This window comes from Musa acuminata, chromosome BXJ1-1 (genome assembly GCF_036884655.1).
Source record: "Musa acuminata AAA Group cultivar baxijiao chromosome BXJ1-1, Cavendish_Baxijiao_AAA, whole genome shotgun sequence".
Classification (NCBI taxonomy): domain Eukaryota; kingdom Viridiplantae; phylum Streptophyta; class Magnoliopsida; order Zingiberales; family Musaceae; genus Musa; species Musa acuminata.
The window spans coordinates 7,614,004-7,630,868 of record NC_088327.1 but is presented as its reverse complement, the minus strand read 5'-3'; the positions used below and the strand labels follow the sequence as shown (position 1 = coordinate 7,630,868).

General features: G+C 37.7%; 1 protein-coding gene and 2 pseudogenes across 1 annotated transcript; all 3 read right to left on the bottom strand.

The window, feature by feature from the left end:
- Window positions 1-309: 309 nt before the first annotated feature.
- Window positions 310-6,144, bottom strand: LOC103983843 (Golgi SNAP receptor complex member 1-2-like; annotated as a pseudogene).
- Window positions 6,145-6,313: 169 nt separating this feature from the next.
- On the bottom strand, window positions 6,314-6,971 carry LOC103983852 (protein RESPONSE TO LOW SULFUR 4). The gene has a single exon (XM_009401169.3). The coding sequence runs from the start codon at window positions 6,857-6,859 to the stop codon at window positions 6,485-6,487; it is 375 nt and encodes a 124-aa protein (XP_009399444.2). The 5' UTR covers window positions 6,860-6,971; the 3' UTR covers window positions 6,314-6,484.
- A 355-nt stretch (window positions 6,972-7,326) lies between these two features.
- On the bottom strand, window positions 7,327-16,689 carry LOC135587064 (uncharacterized; annotated as a pseudogene).
- Window positions 16,690-16,865: the final 176 nt, after the last annotated feature.

Sequence of the window (16,865 nt, the reverse complement as noted above, 5' to 3'; positions counted from 1 at the left end):
GCATGGCTTCAGCTTCAGTTTATTCCATTTGGTAAGAAAGTAAAGAATCTTTGCTGCAAGGCCTGTAGTAATAATCAAAAGCAAAGATTTTAGATAGAATGGCACTGATAAAATGAAAACATGAATCACAAGTTCACAGAGATTAATCTAACGACCCATTTGTTAGATTGCTCGAAGAACAAAACTGGTTGACTGCTAATATACTTCTCTGTTTTACCTTTTAACTCACATTGCAAACTACTTCCAGCACCGTACAGTGGGTTGCTGACAGAGTTCTGAAACAGATGCAAATAATCGAGACTGCTACTGTTTTAATATCAACACACAAAATTAGGGTATGCCATGTCATATGTATTGGTCCACTTTGCAACTCTGATCAACATCTGTAGCCAACATTTTGATAGCCAGGAAACAATTGGGAAGAGAGTGCAGCCTGCAATGACTGCAGAGAGGATAATGGTATCTTTTGAACGCTTCCATGGCACCTGCAAGCACCAAAGAATTAGGCAACCAGTATAACAAACATACATGAAGATGACAGCAAGTATCTCAAGACAGGAGGCTGCTTGGACACATATAAGGCCTCGTATCGCAGTCACCAAGCTGGTTCACTTTTCCTTGAGCATCGCCGAGTAAAATCCCTTGTGCTCCCAAAACTGATCTTGTCAATTGTGCTTTGACCAATCAACCCATCAATCTGGATGCAAGTAACAAAATGAGTCAGTTCATAACATACCTTGGTGTCGGTTCAAAAACTTTAAGATCATACAATTTATAGATTGAAATAGCATAGATGCTTAATAAGCATGCATACAGCAGGACGGTCTTTATATGTGGCTCAGATGACTATTCAGTTCATCATTAAAATAGGAGATATGAACTTTATACACATATCATTATGCAAGTGAGAACGGTAGAATAGGTTTCTCACATTAGATATCATGTGTATGATCCCAATCTCATTCATGCCGAATAAACTTTGAGTTTGGTAATGCCAATATATGGTCCTATGTGGATCTTTTCCAGGCTTCCTCTCACACCTCAAGACCGGATAGGGTTAAAGTTTACTTGCAGAATAAACAAAGAGTAAAAGGTAAGGAGTTAATAATATTCTTTATATATCAGTACTGGACAGTGCAAATTCTTGTGACCATAATTTGATTACTAGATGCCACCAAAGCATGTGTGGGTATCAAATAAGTTTGCAGCTGAACATGGATATGAAACCCAGTACAAGAGTAATAAAGAGAAATAGAACTTGACTAAAGAGAAGGCCTGAATTTTGGACTGGACTGTGTAATTAGACTTGTACAGGTACATGTATATATGTGCATGCATTTATGTAGAGTCTCAAAATTTTATAAGCTAACAGAGCAGAAATAGAGAATCTTAGAAGGTCTCTTCAAGAACAAAAGTAGAACCAATAGATACCAAAAATATAAAACTTTGCCCTCAGTATCCAAAACCTTAATACTAAAAATATTTCCCACCAAATTAATGAGCAAGGTACTAGAATTTTAGTGTTCAATTTTCTAGGCAAGTATTTCAGAAAAATTCCAAATAAAAAGTGAAATGAAGAAACAAAAGTGAAACATTTTCAACACTCTGAATATATAATAATTACATGAGGATTGCAGGCAGTCTCACTAATTATGTGTTACATCCTTGAATCGGTGCATATATATGTATATATGTATGTATGCACATGTGTTTGTGTTTGTATATATGAAGGACACGGAGACACAGCTCCAGTGAGGGAAATCCATTGTTGAAGTTCAAAGATTTCATCCAGTAAAGCAAGTTGTTTGGAGTTGCTTTTTTTGAAGCAGCTGCTAACAAGTGATGACAAAATCCAGTAGTTGATATGGCCAAAAAGTTAGACATGTGATAGATAATATTCATCTTAGGAGTAAATTAGTGATCAAATCCAGTCACACCAAAGAAGAATCTTACATGACTTATGCTTCCTTGAATTGCTGCTCTCTCTCGTAGCAAATTTACCCTGGGTGACATAGTCCCTGATGTCTATACAAAGCAACTGATTACAAAAGCATAGGTCATATAGAATTTTGACCATTGCTCATCTTGGATTCACTGATATAACCACTGAGTCAAGAAGTTCAGCATGCTCACTTGTGGAGTCCAAGTTCCCTTTAGTTCTTTTAAATTCCTAAGCCGAATTTGAGGAAAAAAATCAGAAAGAATGACCAAAGAAAGAAGAAAAAGCATCAAGAAGATGCAAAAAGTAACACAACAGACATGTTGATGACAAAGATGTTTTTTTTTTAACTTCCAACTTTTAATCATTAGCACCACAAGCAATGAACAGATGTAGTGTTCCTCTTTGTAAATGTTAATTATAGAATGAAGAAATATTCTGAAACAGAGACATTATACATCAGAGCCAGATATTTCATGTGATAATTGATTTCACACATAAAAAAAAATCTTCATAACAGTAACATCAGTAGGAGAGCAATTGGTACAATAACACTACACAATTCTAGAAGTTACGAACTTTGCATCAACAAACGTAGTCTTTTAATAAGCAAAATAAAATAAAACTTAATCATGGGAAGTAAAGCTATTTAAAGAATAAAGACTCCAGAGAATTGGCAAAGAACCCTCCAACAATCGGCTTGAATTAAGATACTAGGAAAACAATTCTGGAAGAAAATAATGAACTTTAGTCCAAGAAAAGTGAAGCAATAAACTAAGAGAACTACACATCCGAATAATTGAGCAAAACCTTGATTGCTTATATGATTAATCAGCAAACAAAGTTCTATGCAGAATAGACTGAAAATTATTAGACCTATACCAACGGAGCATGCAACACAACAATATCTCGAGCCCCAAGGTCCTCTTCCTTATGCAGGCATCGATTTTTTGTTATCCGGATCAACGAATCAATGATAAAAGGTCAGGCACAGAACTTGTCATCTCATGCACAAGATAGTATTAGAGCAAAATATTCCCTAAACATTACAACCATACAGAATGGTAAATAATAGCTCACAAGGTCTACAAAGAGTCATAAAAGTAACAATGTTGAGTTGCGGCCAAATTTCTTTTAGCTCTTTATTTTCACAGCAATTTTGTCCTACTCTGTCCAAATGATAATATTATACCTGCATGAACAAACATTATTTTCTTGCAAAAGCTTAGTTGGGTTTAGATTGACAGCTCAAGAAAAAAAAAGAAAACCTCAAATTTTGGTGGACTCTATGGTGATGATTCAGTTGTAAAATTAATTTAAAAGGGCTGCCAGGTTAGTATTACAAAACATTTGAAAGTGAAAGCAAAACACAATGACCTGTGTGATTCGGTGTAGCATGTCTCTGTACTTGGTAGTTTTTGGTTTAGTGAAGTTGTAGGTCTGCCGATGCAGCACAACGGCTCATGACATCATTAACATCCAGTAGCTTCTCAAGTAAGGATCGGATTTCCATCTCCATGGACTTCCATGATCTGCTTGATCCTATAATGGTGATTCAGTGTCTCCATAACCTGAAATATCCATCAATTTCTCTCAGTAAAAAAGATACTCTCAGTTGACCGTCAAGGACATAATAGCAGGAGAAAGAAGGAATATGTACATAAAATTATGTCTGTCATCTAAATATGTTTCTTAGGATATTTGCAAATGAGCAAGTCATGAGATAACTAAGCCACTTATTCAAGGAAAAAATTTTCTCATTATCTAGTAATGTCTATCTATCAAAAAATATTTGGCTGACAACCAAATGCACAACCCAAAACCTAACCTTCTCCTAAAACATTGTTACATACCCATGCTTCATTAGATGAAATCATCATTACAATTTATTTATGCTATAACTTTTAAAGAAATCTACATAAAATGAACTTCACAACCGTATGCACTGCACATACTTTCTCTGTCATCACATATTTTCAGTTTCTAGATCATTGTGCACATAACAGACACATGCTAAATGCAGCAAAACAATTCTAACTGATGATTTTATAACTGTTAGATGAATATATCGATTGACAATATCATGGAGCATGTGGCAGGCCTTGTGAATGCAAAGTATCTATTTTGGCACAGAAACTTGAAGAATGAACTAAGGGCAACCCCAAGAATAAGTCATGCAGAAGAGCAATTTCAGGCTATATGAGCTTAGCCATGTTAAGAACTCAGGCATCTAACACGGTCTTGCTAGGCTGGCCTCAAACATCAGCCATGTATATCGATGACAGCTCATTTAGGGGCACCTTTGGGGACCACTCCTCTTTGGGTACCACTCCCAGGCAAAACTGTGTAGGTCCTACTTCAGAGCAGTCAATTTCACTATTTTGCTACTATTACATTGATGATAGCTGCCAACTATAGTGTCTAGACAAAATAGGTGCTCAAAATTGTGAAAGGAGCCAATGCTATGCTCTGTCATCTTTCCCATCTCCCTTGATTCTTCTACTCTTTATTCTCCTATCAGTATGAATTCATCGTTTTGAAATTATCCCATTGCTAACATCTAATTCCATAATAGAACTATCTCCAAGTTGATGCTCTAAGAACAAGTTAGTCTAATCTAGATGCAAATAAAAAAAAACATATGTAAAAGAAAAAATAAACTTAGACAATCCTCAGACTAAGGTTTAAATACCGGTCCATTACTAGTTTTGAATAAAATATGGTACTGGTATACCAGAAGGTACCAATCTATACCACCGAATATCATTGAATAAAACAAAAAAAATAAAAAAATGATATATGTACCAGTAGGTGTCGAGAGTTTCTCAAAAATAGAGACCATAACCGCCACACTTGTTCAAGAGCTTCAAGACTTGCCAAAACATAGCTAGAAAAGCTTAAAATTTGATTCTAATGGCTGGTAAGATTGGGCTTCAGACTCCAAATTTTACGAATTTTTGTCATGATTTTTACATAAAATTCCTTCCTCCTATATCATCTGCAATTCTCAGAAGATATCCCATCCATAAATACCACATAACAATAGATATCCCCTATTCCTGATTGGCAGTTTATAAACATAGATAGGACAACTAGTCATCCTTAACCTACTCTTTATGAAGAAGGAGAAAAGGTTGTTTATAAGGCGCCAACTAAAAAAATGCACACAAACTCGTAACTAAAACTCCCTCTTGATTGTTTCATTGAAACAAATATCTAAGATACATGTGCAAACACAATCATCTAAACGGTAAATAGAATGTCCAATTCTAACTTGATCACAAAAATTGACTCAACCTGTTTAAACAGTGATAAATTAGTTAACAAGTCAGCCAACCAATTGGCTACACATCAAAATTATGTAACTCTAGTCAACTAATTATAAAAGAAAAAAAGGGCACTCGATTAGTTCTATAGGACGACTGATCTGAACTTATTTGCCACACAAATGATATTTACCACAAGTAAGCAACAATCTATACAAACGTCAAAGAATTTCTCAAATTCATCATCATAAACACCCTAGAGTTTTCCTAGCATTGTTGGCTGGGTCCATATCAACCATGAAGCAAGATTGGAAACCAAGATAGGTCCATGAGAGATTTGGCATTACCTAAACAACCTAGAAGTCTAGTTGAAGGACAAAGGATCTAACTAACTAGTTAAAGTTGAGTTCATATGATCATAAAGGAACTCCACAAATTCCGTCGTTACTGTAAGAAGCAACTAATCTGCAAGGCACAACGGAGGAAATGATCCGATGGAACACAACCCCCAATACCATAAACGAAAACACACACAAGGCACTAAGCAGTTGACAATGTTGGAAATTTTGATTAGGTATCGAGTCCGAGTCGAACCTCTGGCAATGGACTTCAGTCATTCCGTTCAAACTAAACCTAAAAAGAATCATTCAAAATTCGAGGATCAACAAGGACTTCCGATCTAGGGATCGCGGTGAATTCATTCATTTGCTCCAAACCTCAAATGAAATAGGGAAACTAAGAAGGAGAGAGAGAGAGAGAAAGAGAGGGTTTAGAGAGACCGGAGGACGAATTAGTGAATCTAGAGACGAGCTTGGCGTCTGAGGAGAGCTCGACGTCGGGGTCGCTCTCGATCTTCCTTGCTTCCATGCGAAGCTGCTCCCACCCAGATTCTTGGAGGCCCAGGGTCGAATCCCCCATCCCTCCCCCTGTTTTTAATATTTAAAAATATTAATATCATGCCTTCATTCTCTAATGCTCACCATACCATACCATACAAAATTGGACGGGCGGTGTCATGGTACAAAATTGAACTGATCCAGCATGAAAGAAGTCAAATTCAAGTACTTAATTGAACCCGATTCTGACACAATCAGAAGAGGCTCGAAGCTCAAACCGCAGCAACTTAGCTCAATCCAATCTTAATATTTGTGTTCGCACTACACCTATATATAATATAAAAAGAAAAAGGAAGAAAGCCTCGCGTCATTATGTCATGCGGAGGGGGCGACAAATAGAACAATCTTTCGGGTTCTCTCCTTTCCTCGTCAAAACAGCGGGATCACGATCCATCGGAGAACGAGGAAAGAGAGGAAGAGGATCGGGTGATGATGGCGCGGCGTGCGAGCTCGAGCTGGTCGGAGAGCTCCTTGATGCGGAGGTTGCAGGCACGGGCGTCGGTGACGGCCTCGGCCTCCAGCTCTCCCAGCTGCGCGCACAGGCTCTCCTCTGCCTCCTCCGCCACCCGCAGCCGCGCCCTCGTCCGCTCCAACTCCGCCCGCACATCCTCCTCCCTCGCCCGCCGCTCCCTCACCTCCCGCTCCAGCTCCGCGTTCCGCCGCCTCAGCTCCTCCACCTCCGACGCAGGCGCCGCCTTCCTCAGACCTAGGCCTTGCCTTCCGGCGCATTCGGTGTGTACCGCAATTGCAGGAGCCATCCCACCGGGTTCTCTTGCCTGTGATGACAGAAGGAGATGGGACGAGAAACTGGGAACCCCAATTTGGCCGTCGATCAAAATGAGGACCGATTTCGTTGGGCAACGGAACAGGCTCCGACTATATATATAGGCAAGGGGATGGGAACGGAAAACATGTCCAGGTTCAATGTCTGTTGGACGAACGAACGTGACCACGTCAGAACGCGCGTCTAGAAAGAGATCCGGTGGTCACAAGGACAGCGGACCCCACTCGATAAGAGATGTTACAGTCAATTAGAACCGTCGCCGGCTGACCGCCCCACCCGAACTGGATCGCCAGTGACATCAGACAACGCGTCATCTATAAAAGAATTTGATACATTTACACCGAGCAAAGAAAGTTTCGTTCTCATTTCTCTGTTCAGCGGGACCCACCGCATATATAGCAGAAGGAAACAACAACATTTTCCAACATGACAAGACACCTCTTCGAAGAACAATACAGCATATGGTAATTCTCAAAGCAGCAAAAATGCATATAATTTTAGGAAGTAAATTCTCAAGAAACTTCAGTGTACAACTTCCAACCCCAATATCAAAAATCCAAATTAAAACACCGCTAATGGGTTGCATTTGGTCCGACGCAAAAGTTGAGTGCGGGGATGCATCCATCTCAACCTTGGGATAAGCCCTGACGCAAAGCTTTATATTGCAAGAGAAGAAAAATCTGATCCGAGCTGACGTTAGGAAGCTGACTCAAACCATCTTCTGACTTTATGACCAGAACTTGTAGCATCTTTCGTTTGGTTTGAATCATGGTGTGAAAGCTGGATTAGCATGTCCAATTTATCTCCCCTGACCAGTCCGTTCTCCTCTTTGCTTTTCTAGCTGGCTTCTGTTGTTTTGGACCACCATCAGGTTTGGTGTTTCTCTTCCTTTTCTGAGGAATTTGTTACTGTTGTCTTGTCAAGTGGCTTTTCAATCTGCAATGGTCATATCATTATCTTTCGATTGCCTACAAAACTTGAAGTGTTGTTATGCTAATCATACCTGGTTCTTCTTATTTAGTTGCTTTTCTTTAGCATGTGTGCCTACTTGCATCAAATTCGACTCTGACTCTGACTCTGACTTCATATGCTTAGAAATAGAGGGTGAATCAGTATTTCCTCTTTTTGCAGCCTTCTTCTATTTCTTATTCTGCTTACTTTTCCATGCCTTGACTTCTCACCAGCGGGTACTTTATCTCTGTCTGTCTCAGTGGTTTTGAGTCGGAAACCTTTGTTGCAAATTTCTTTTTTCCATCTTCTGACTTACAATTGTTCTCCTTTATAGAATCCAACTTAGCTTTCTGTTGTAGTTTCTGAATGCTGTCAAAATCAAACTCTACAATGGGGCGATGATCAGGACCAAAAGTTTCTGAACAAACAAAAAACAAATGAAGTTAGTACAGTGACTGATGTTCAAACCTAAAGATACTGAAACTAAATAGAATCTGCATAAAACGCCGAAATATGGTCAAGTGGTTTTTTTGAACCTAAGAACAGCTCCCAGTGGTCTGCTTTGCTCTCTTCACATACCAAACCAACATCTGTACCAGGTAGTACTACTCATTATAATTGATATCACAAGACAAATGTAAATGTTGATAGATATACATGTAAATATACATGCATCATTAATCAAACACAAAACACTTGTAATTCCATAATTCTAACATATATAGAGTCATGCTCCAAATATTAGCAATGTGATTTGTGCAGGCCTACTGAACTTCAAAGAAGAAGAATTGAAGTCCACATGGAAAAAGAGAATTAAAAATGTGGCAGTGATCATATGTACGTAAAAATGAAAAGATAGAACTAAAAACGTGGCAGTGATCATAACTTTACAAAAAATTAGAACTCAAAAAGAAAATTAAAGAAGCAAAATAGCAGAACTATCTACAAATCATTAAACCTAGGAATGTGGCAGTGATCAAACAAAAAGTAGGGAAAAATTGTAGTGAAAGGAAACATATATGTAAAATATAGAATAAGATGAATGTGCAAAGATGTTCTCACAGCTTCATAGTTTTGATCCAAAAATTATTGTTCACACACTAAAATTAGAGGATGGATTCATGTGACAAGTATGAGCCATTAAAATTTAATGATATATCAATGCAGACAAACAACAGCTGTTCAAACAGCCAACCAGTCATGTAAAACAAAATGGAACAGAGGAGAGGGTGAGAAAAGAAGTGAGATATGGGAGGATAAAGAGAACTCTCTCTACTTAAAAGAGATACAAAGTGCTAATAGCTCAAAATACAAAAGTTTGATAAGGTTTCAAAAACTAGAATAACCCACCAATCTTCCTTCCTTCCCCTAGATCCCTTGTACATTGAATCCCTCAACCACCTAGATAATGAGTCACAATTTACTGAAAGTCAAGCACATATTACAATATATATTAAATTCAAGATGCATTGTACTTTGGTGGCTTTGAATTTTCATATTTATCTCAAGACAAGAACCATTTTCGTGAAGTCTGATAGGGTTGAATTTCGAATTTATTGTCTTGAAACTTGGGAGTATTCATTGCTCATCATGCATTGCATCAACCAGTCAGCTCTACTAAATTGTTCACTCCTAGTAACACATACATTATATGACAAATTACTGGAGGCACAACGCCAAACAATGATGAAAAGAAAGTCATGTTGCAGATGTTGAACACTTGTGGAAGGATATCCAGCATGAGATGACAATCATACCCAAACTTTCTCATACCATATGGGTCATATTGCCTCCACCAAACAATAATATAAGATTAATGATTTATTATGAATTAACATGCTACGTAAGCAGACTCTAACATCGGTTAACTCAGACTTGACGGAAAAGACTTATATGCTATGTTTTTGAAAATGTAAAGGTTATTTTAGATACGAGAAAATTATAAGAGCTTAAGAGGTCCATGGCCAAAACCACGGCTAAAATGGACCTTAACCCGATAACATTTCAACTGTTTATATACATTTAACCAAAAAAATCATAATTTTGCTATTCAGCAAGCCATTTATGCAACCTGTTCAATACACCATCATATTAAAGGAAAAAAGTGTACACCATATCATATCTTACCAAGATTGTTATTCAGAACCCTTAGGGCCACAAGTACATGCTCATGTTCTTTGAAATCAACAAAACCTACACCATGTGAATGTTTCTTTATAAAAACGTTTCCTTTCTTCACATCCTTCATAAGCTTTACCAGTCAAACAGTGTTAAGGTTAATAAAGTAATATAACATACCAAAAAACTGAAAGCTCGGTAAGAAATAAAACCCAACCTTTTGAATGACAGGTTTCAGCTTGGAAGCAAGGAAAACAACAGCATTTACACACAGTTTTCTCACTTCTTCTGTAGTCATAGTCTTTGGCAAATTGTAGATAATTAATCTAGTTCTTGATACATGGAATTTTGGAGATTGCAGCATTTCTGCCTTCTTCTTCATCAACCTGAATGAACAATTGTTTTAAAAAACAAAATTTCTGTAGGAATAACTTTAACCTTGTCAAAAATTAGTTGTCACAAAAATCTGTGTTACATGATATAGAACAAAAGTCTAAATTAATAATTAAACAATGATCAAGAAAGATATGGTTGTATCAACAGGGCGCATAAACACTGATGTGCATGAAGAGAAAGCCAAAAATGTGCTTTGTGAAACTATTCCAAAGTTAAAGCCCATTAAACTACAAAATCCACCATAAGATACCTGCAAACAATGTCACTAGAATTAAAACAAATGTAGAATATATCTATGATATGTCTCCGAACTAATAGTGTAGAAGACACCAATCATCTCTTTTTTTTTATGTTTAGTTGTTTCACATGGGTTAATGTCTTAATGCGAGATACTTGGACTATAAAATTAAGTCTGCAGGTAAATATGTCATATCAGTTTCACCCCAAAAAAATAAACATGCAGTAAGAAGATTTTTACTGCAATGGCAAACTGACAGTTAGAGTTATGGTACACGATATATCTGACGAGAACCACCAGAGGCAATAAGTAAAATTAGACACTAAACAGAAATTGCCATGTAATCCAATTACCCAACCAATGGCAGAATAATCATCATGAATTAAGAGCTGAGGATACCGACTTACGTCTCATGCTTTTTCATATCACTCTCTGAGACACCTTCAGCAGCTGGTGTTCCAGCAAGAATCTCACCTTCCTGCTTCAAGAACAAGCAGATTAACTTACAGTAATATATCCATTAAAAGTCATGAGGTAAATTAACTTGAAAAACAGCCACACCTTTGCTAGATATAAATTACGTCTGTCATGGGCCTCATTCTTCAAATTTTGAAGTTCTTTCTTGTGAACTGATTCCTTGTCTAAAGCTTTCAAAACTTTAAGTGGTCTTCCCTTCATAATAATGCCTAAACCAAGGGCAGCATTTGCTGTAGAAATTGCGGCATCTGCCGCAGCTGGCTATCAAATATTAAAAAGGCAGTTCCTCTGGGTCGCCTGCAGGAGCAACCATGACCATATTAACTTTCAAAAATAAAGCCATCGGGTGTTAAATATGAGTCATTTAAGAAGCAACCATGACATATTAACTATATAAAATATATAGGATTGGGTGTTCCATATAACTCATGTAGAAACATACATATTTCTTAGTTATTAAATACACTGTGGTAAAACATAAACAACAAAATCAGAAATATAGATCTTTACATACTTGGTAAGTTTGTGGAGGACAGGAAAAAATGATTGCACCTTCCCAAAGGAAGAGAATCTCTCTTTCACCTCCTCACTATCAATTTCAAAGGGAAGGTTGCTTATAAAAATTATTCTATCCAAATCCTTGTCTCTTTTCCCAAGTTCGTGAACTTCCGCTTCTGATCCTTTGCCAACTTTGTTTCCAACTATTCCAGCTTTCTTTATAGGCAAGGGAGGTTCCTTATGGTCATCATGATGCGAGGTCCAGGACTCGGAAATACTTTCAGCTGTCCTGGAATCTATACCATGAGTTGGATCAGATACACTGGCGGATGATCTAATCAAGTTATCCAGGATCTTTCTTGCAACTTCTTCCTCTGACCTGAAATCAACTTCAATGGGGAAAACTTCATTCTCATTAGTCTGGGCCAATTTTTCAATCACCAGCCCATCAAGATTGACTTCATCTGTACTTATGTCATCTGTACTCATGTTATCTCTATCAACTTCACTATCACTTTCAGATTTACTTTCATTGTCACTGTCATTCTGGAATCTTGTAAATAAAAATTATTCAATAAAAACCATTTCCAAATTTTCATTAAAAAATGACAAAAATATCAAAAGATTTTGTTCTTATCAAATAAATAACCACCAAACCCCTTTCTGTGACTGAGAAGAAAAACGGGAAAAAGATAATTTTGACAATGTATAGACAAATGTGTGCTGTCCTGTATCCTACCATAACCATGATAGACAATCCATAATCATCAATTAGAAATTAATACTGCAAGAATATCACACTAATAGTCAAGAATGATAAATTACCGACACCACATTATTATGTTCATGATGAATGTAGTTCCTGCAACAGCTCATCTACAAAAATATGAGATTATTCCAAAATCAGGTGTGAAATGGCCAACTTTTGCAGTCAGCAGCATTAGGTTGCATTTGATTTTTGCAGCAATGATAGACATCCTGTCTAGGACAATTTTAGAAAAAAAAGAGCAAGATAAAAACAGCATGCAAAATTTGAAGGCAAAAGATAATGTAGATAACAAAAGATGTGGACACTTCCTAATAAAGGGAAATGACATGTTCTATCTTCAATGAATTGGATAAAATTTATCCAGATCACATGCGATAGAATGACACCTTTATTTTATGTTGATGCTCATTGATCTATAACTTCATTCCACCAACATCATATTAAATGAAGAGCTTAAAATTGTCCATTCTTGTACAGCAGAACTAGAAGTTCAGTAGTATTATGAAATTAAAGCAGTGGACTTACCTTCCCCTGAAGCAGCAACAGTTGCAACTGAATATACTCTTTTTGAAACTGCCCAATCAACAGCAACAGTTCGTTTTGCAATTATTCACCCATTAATGTTTTTAATGGCCTAATAAGAAAGAATTTAGAGCTGAATTAGCAGTAACATATGCTTAAAATAACAGCAACAGACAACTGACCGTACATTTTCTGCATCTTGTTTGCATGTGAAAGAAACAAAAGCAAAACCATTTGAAACTCTGAAAAGGGAAAGAAAAATACAACATACTTCATAGTTAATTTGATGATTAAATTAGAAAAGGAGAAGGCGAGAGAGAGAGAGAGAGAAGGAAGGAAATACCCTTCATCTGACTTATGTGGGATCAACACATCCCACACAAACACATCTGACTTATCTGTCTCTCTCTCTCTCTCTCTCTCTCAAATGAAGGAAATGAACAGTATGTGGATGTAGCCTGACTGTAAATATTTCTCTTAGCCTGACCCAAATATTTATACCTCCCCATCATTTCTCTCAAATGAAGGAAGGAAATACCCTTCATCTGACTTATGTGGGATCAACACATCCCACACAAACCCTGCTGACCCAAATATTTCTCTTATCTCACTGACTGTTGTTAAATGAATAATTTCATTATATTTGGTACCAATATCCTCTGAATGCACTGCAGAATAAGATATCATCAAGACCACAATATTATGAATGTACAAGAAACTGTTAAGCATCAAGTTTAGGAGAGTGATGTAACAGTTCTTTGCCTTTTGCTGGCGCTCCTCAAGAGGAAGGCGATGCTTTGCAAGTTCAACACTCATTTTTCTACCATTGACAGCCGACCTATTTTTAAGTTGAATTGAATGCTCAGCATCTTCGACAGTGGCACTGAAACTCATAAACCAAATTTAGTAGTATAATGGATGATCAAGTATTGCATACAATGACAGTGGTAATCTTTTTCCCTTTTTTTTTTTTAAATTGAGACTGATGGCAAAGACTGGCTGCTTCCAGCAAAAAAATTCAATGTCACTAAAGAATCTCAGCACAATTTAAGGGCCATCAGATAGCTTACAAATGCAAATTTAAAAAGAAAAAAAAACAAGCACGGACTGCTGTACCACCTGAAACACTATGGTATGGGAAGTACATACCGATCCAGTTGTGGGCCGGTACGTGGATCACCCTGTTTCGGGTGGTCCAGTTAAATAAAAAAAAAATGGAAAAGCGATGGGGCCTGTCCAACTTGACATTAAAAAGGAAATAAAAAACAAATTAGGGCTCGCGAATGCGAGCCCTCTTCTTGCGTACAACATTGGTACCCCTACCACTGCCGATGTTCCTTCTTCTCAGGTATGCTCTCACCTCTACTCCTCTTCTTCCTTCTCCTCCACCACTTCTTCTTTTTCTTCCTTCTTTTTCCTCCTACATCGCTTCCTCTTCTTGCTTCTTCTTTCCTCCTTCCTCCTTTGTTCCTCCGCCACCCCTTCCTCTTCTCCCTCTTTTTCTTCCTCTGTGAAACACCGGTACACACCAGTGTACCATGTGTCAGTACACTAGTAAGGACCAGTCCGACAGATTGCTGAAATGGATCAGGTACCCAAAATGACAAAACTTGATAATAAGTCAATAATCATTTCACAGCAAATGAATATCTAAAAGGCAATAACTCATAGACTAACGGTGCAGGTTTTTAGACTCTGAAAAGACATTAAAAAAAACAGAATCATAAAAATTAAAATCATGTCCAGAACCCATGTCATATTAATATGTCACTATGTCCTATGTGTATTGATGTATTCTACATGAAGATTGGCATTCACTGCTCCTAGTGCTTATGAATGCACAACAGTGCAAGAGCTTCAGAGAATCAACATGTCTAAGATAAAGTTTAGTTCGATTATAAGCAACTTATGCAGATCATAAAAATAAAAGAAACAAGGCCACATTCCTGATTTTTTTTACCACCTACATGGATCTTTCTCCAACCGTTTATCTTTGAAGAGAACAAAGACAGCAAAACTTTACTCCAATTGATTGATTTGTTTGACAACTCCCAAAACAAACAATATGCTGTTTGTTTTACAATTCATTGATCCCAGAGATGGAGCAGTTCACTTCTACAAAAGGCCTTATAAGTTCAACCAGTTTCAAAGTTTTTGTTGATCAGGATTGTAGTTAAGGTCATTTTTTAAGTGAAGTGACAAGCTTGGGCTTTAAGTTCCACACCAGCAGGGCTTTTTTAGGCTTTAGGGGCATGGTCTCCAACAAGCTACAGGTGGTTGTGACATGACAAGCCCCACCGTTACAACAAATTGGAAAGGAATAAAAAAAGGGATCACGCCTGTAATCTATGCGAAATCACAAATAATGGCAGTAAAAACAATGAGTAATTAGACAAGCTTTAAGTTTTTTGTTCAGTGGTAGCTCCAAAAGTTGAAGCAGCTCTTTATTGCATTGTACTTTAGCTATGCGAAACTTACAATTGGACAAAGCCAAAACCCCGGGTCACTTCTGATCCTGCAAAAAGATAAAGTATACAAATGTCAACAAAATTCTTGAACTATCATTAATTCGCACAAAACATTAGCTGAGTAAATGGAGCTAATTTGAAATCAGGAAGTATTTTAGACTCAAAAGCTTCAGTAGCCTACATGGAAAGATGCCCCAACAGTCTATCACTTCTCAAAAACCCAACTGCATCAAACATCGATCCCTAATGAACCTAGTTACACTTACTTCCTTCTAATTCCAAACTATAGCAATCATCATAAAACCCAACTGACCAGTCATAATAATCCAAATAATCAGTTGCAAATAACAAGAATACACGATACTTACCTTTTGAAGTGACCATAAAGCAGCGCCTCACAGGCCCAACTTCGCTGAACAATGCCTCTAGCTAAGAATGAACAGAAGAACCACAAAAACTATATAAGCTTCAGACCAAGTTGCGGACAAGTGAGAAATTTCAACAAAGCTACAGAAAATTATATCAATGAATACCTCCGAGGACTTGAATGAGTAGGGGAGGTTGGAAACAAAGATAGTGGATGGACGGTGGTCACCACCTGCATTCTTCTGACCAGAGTTCTCAACCCGTTTTCTCTTCCCCATTTCTGTATTGACCGCCAGAAAAGATAATTCTTTCCCCCTTTCAGGAGCGGAGAAACGGTAAAAACAGGCTTTAAGCAAGTGCCAGAAGCTCACACGATCTTATTAGCCTGCTACAAGTATGCTATCCCTGTCATGCAGAAAGGAAAAACAACCAAGAAACTTCAAATAAGAAATTAATGCAAACATATAATAGCACAATTTGAAATTTATAACAAAAATTATCATGAAGTTTACATCAGGAAAGAAATTAATTGAAGAAACCAAACAGTATATGCTACTGATGAACTTCATAGGCTTCAGAATTAGGGACAGGCATAGAACAGAGACTACATATTAGGGTTTAGTGTGTTGGTCTAGAGATTTTAGTTTTCTTATAAGCAAGCATAGAAGAGGGCCTCTTCATGCTTGGGCTACAGTTGTAGTATTGAATAGCCCGTATGGGTAAACCCAATCACCCTAGTTCTTTTGCACTTAGATTGCCGAATCAAAACCTGCATGCCACCGAAAGCATTTTAGCAAACAACTAGCGATAGAACAGCTATCCTCGTTCCAGAGCTTACCTCTGAGAGCTCGTAGCCAACACACTGGCAACGCTGTTAGATGGTTGGGAGGAGGTTCGAAGATCGGTAAAGATGGCAGCGACCCCAAAGTCGAGCGACTGTCCGGGCTCGGCGTCGCTCGGGGAGTGCATAAACCACGCGCGGTTCGACTGGTTCTCTCCAACCTGGCGGTTCAACGGGTTTGCATCTTCCCGGTTCGATGACAAATCCAATGTATTGCTAGATCAGGATCGAGCACTTAGGAAACTTGGCTTGATTTGCATTTGCATGGCAATTGCAATGTAAGTCCGGTTCATTGACGGAATTCAGTTCGCTTTTGACTGAATAACACAGGCATTG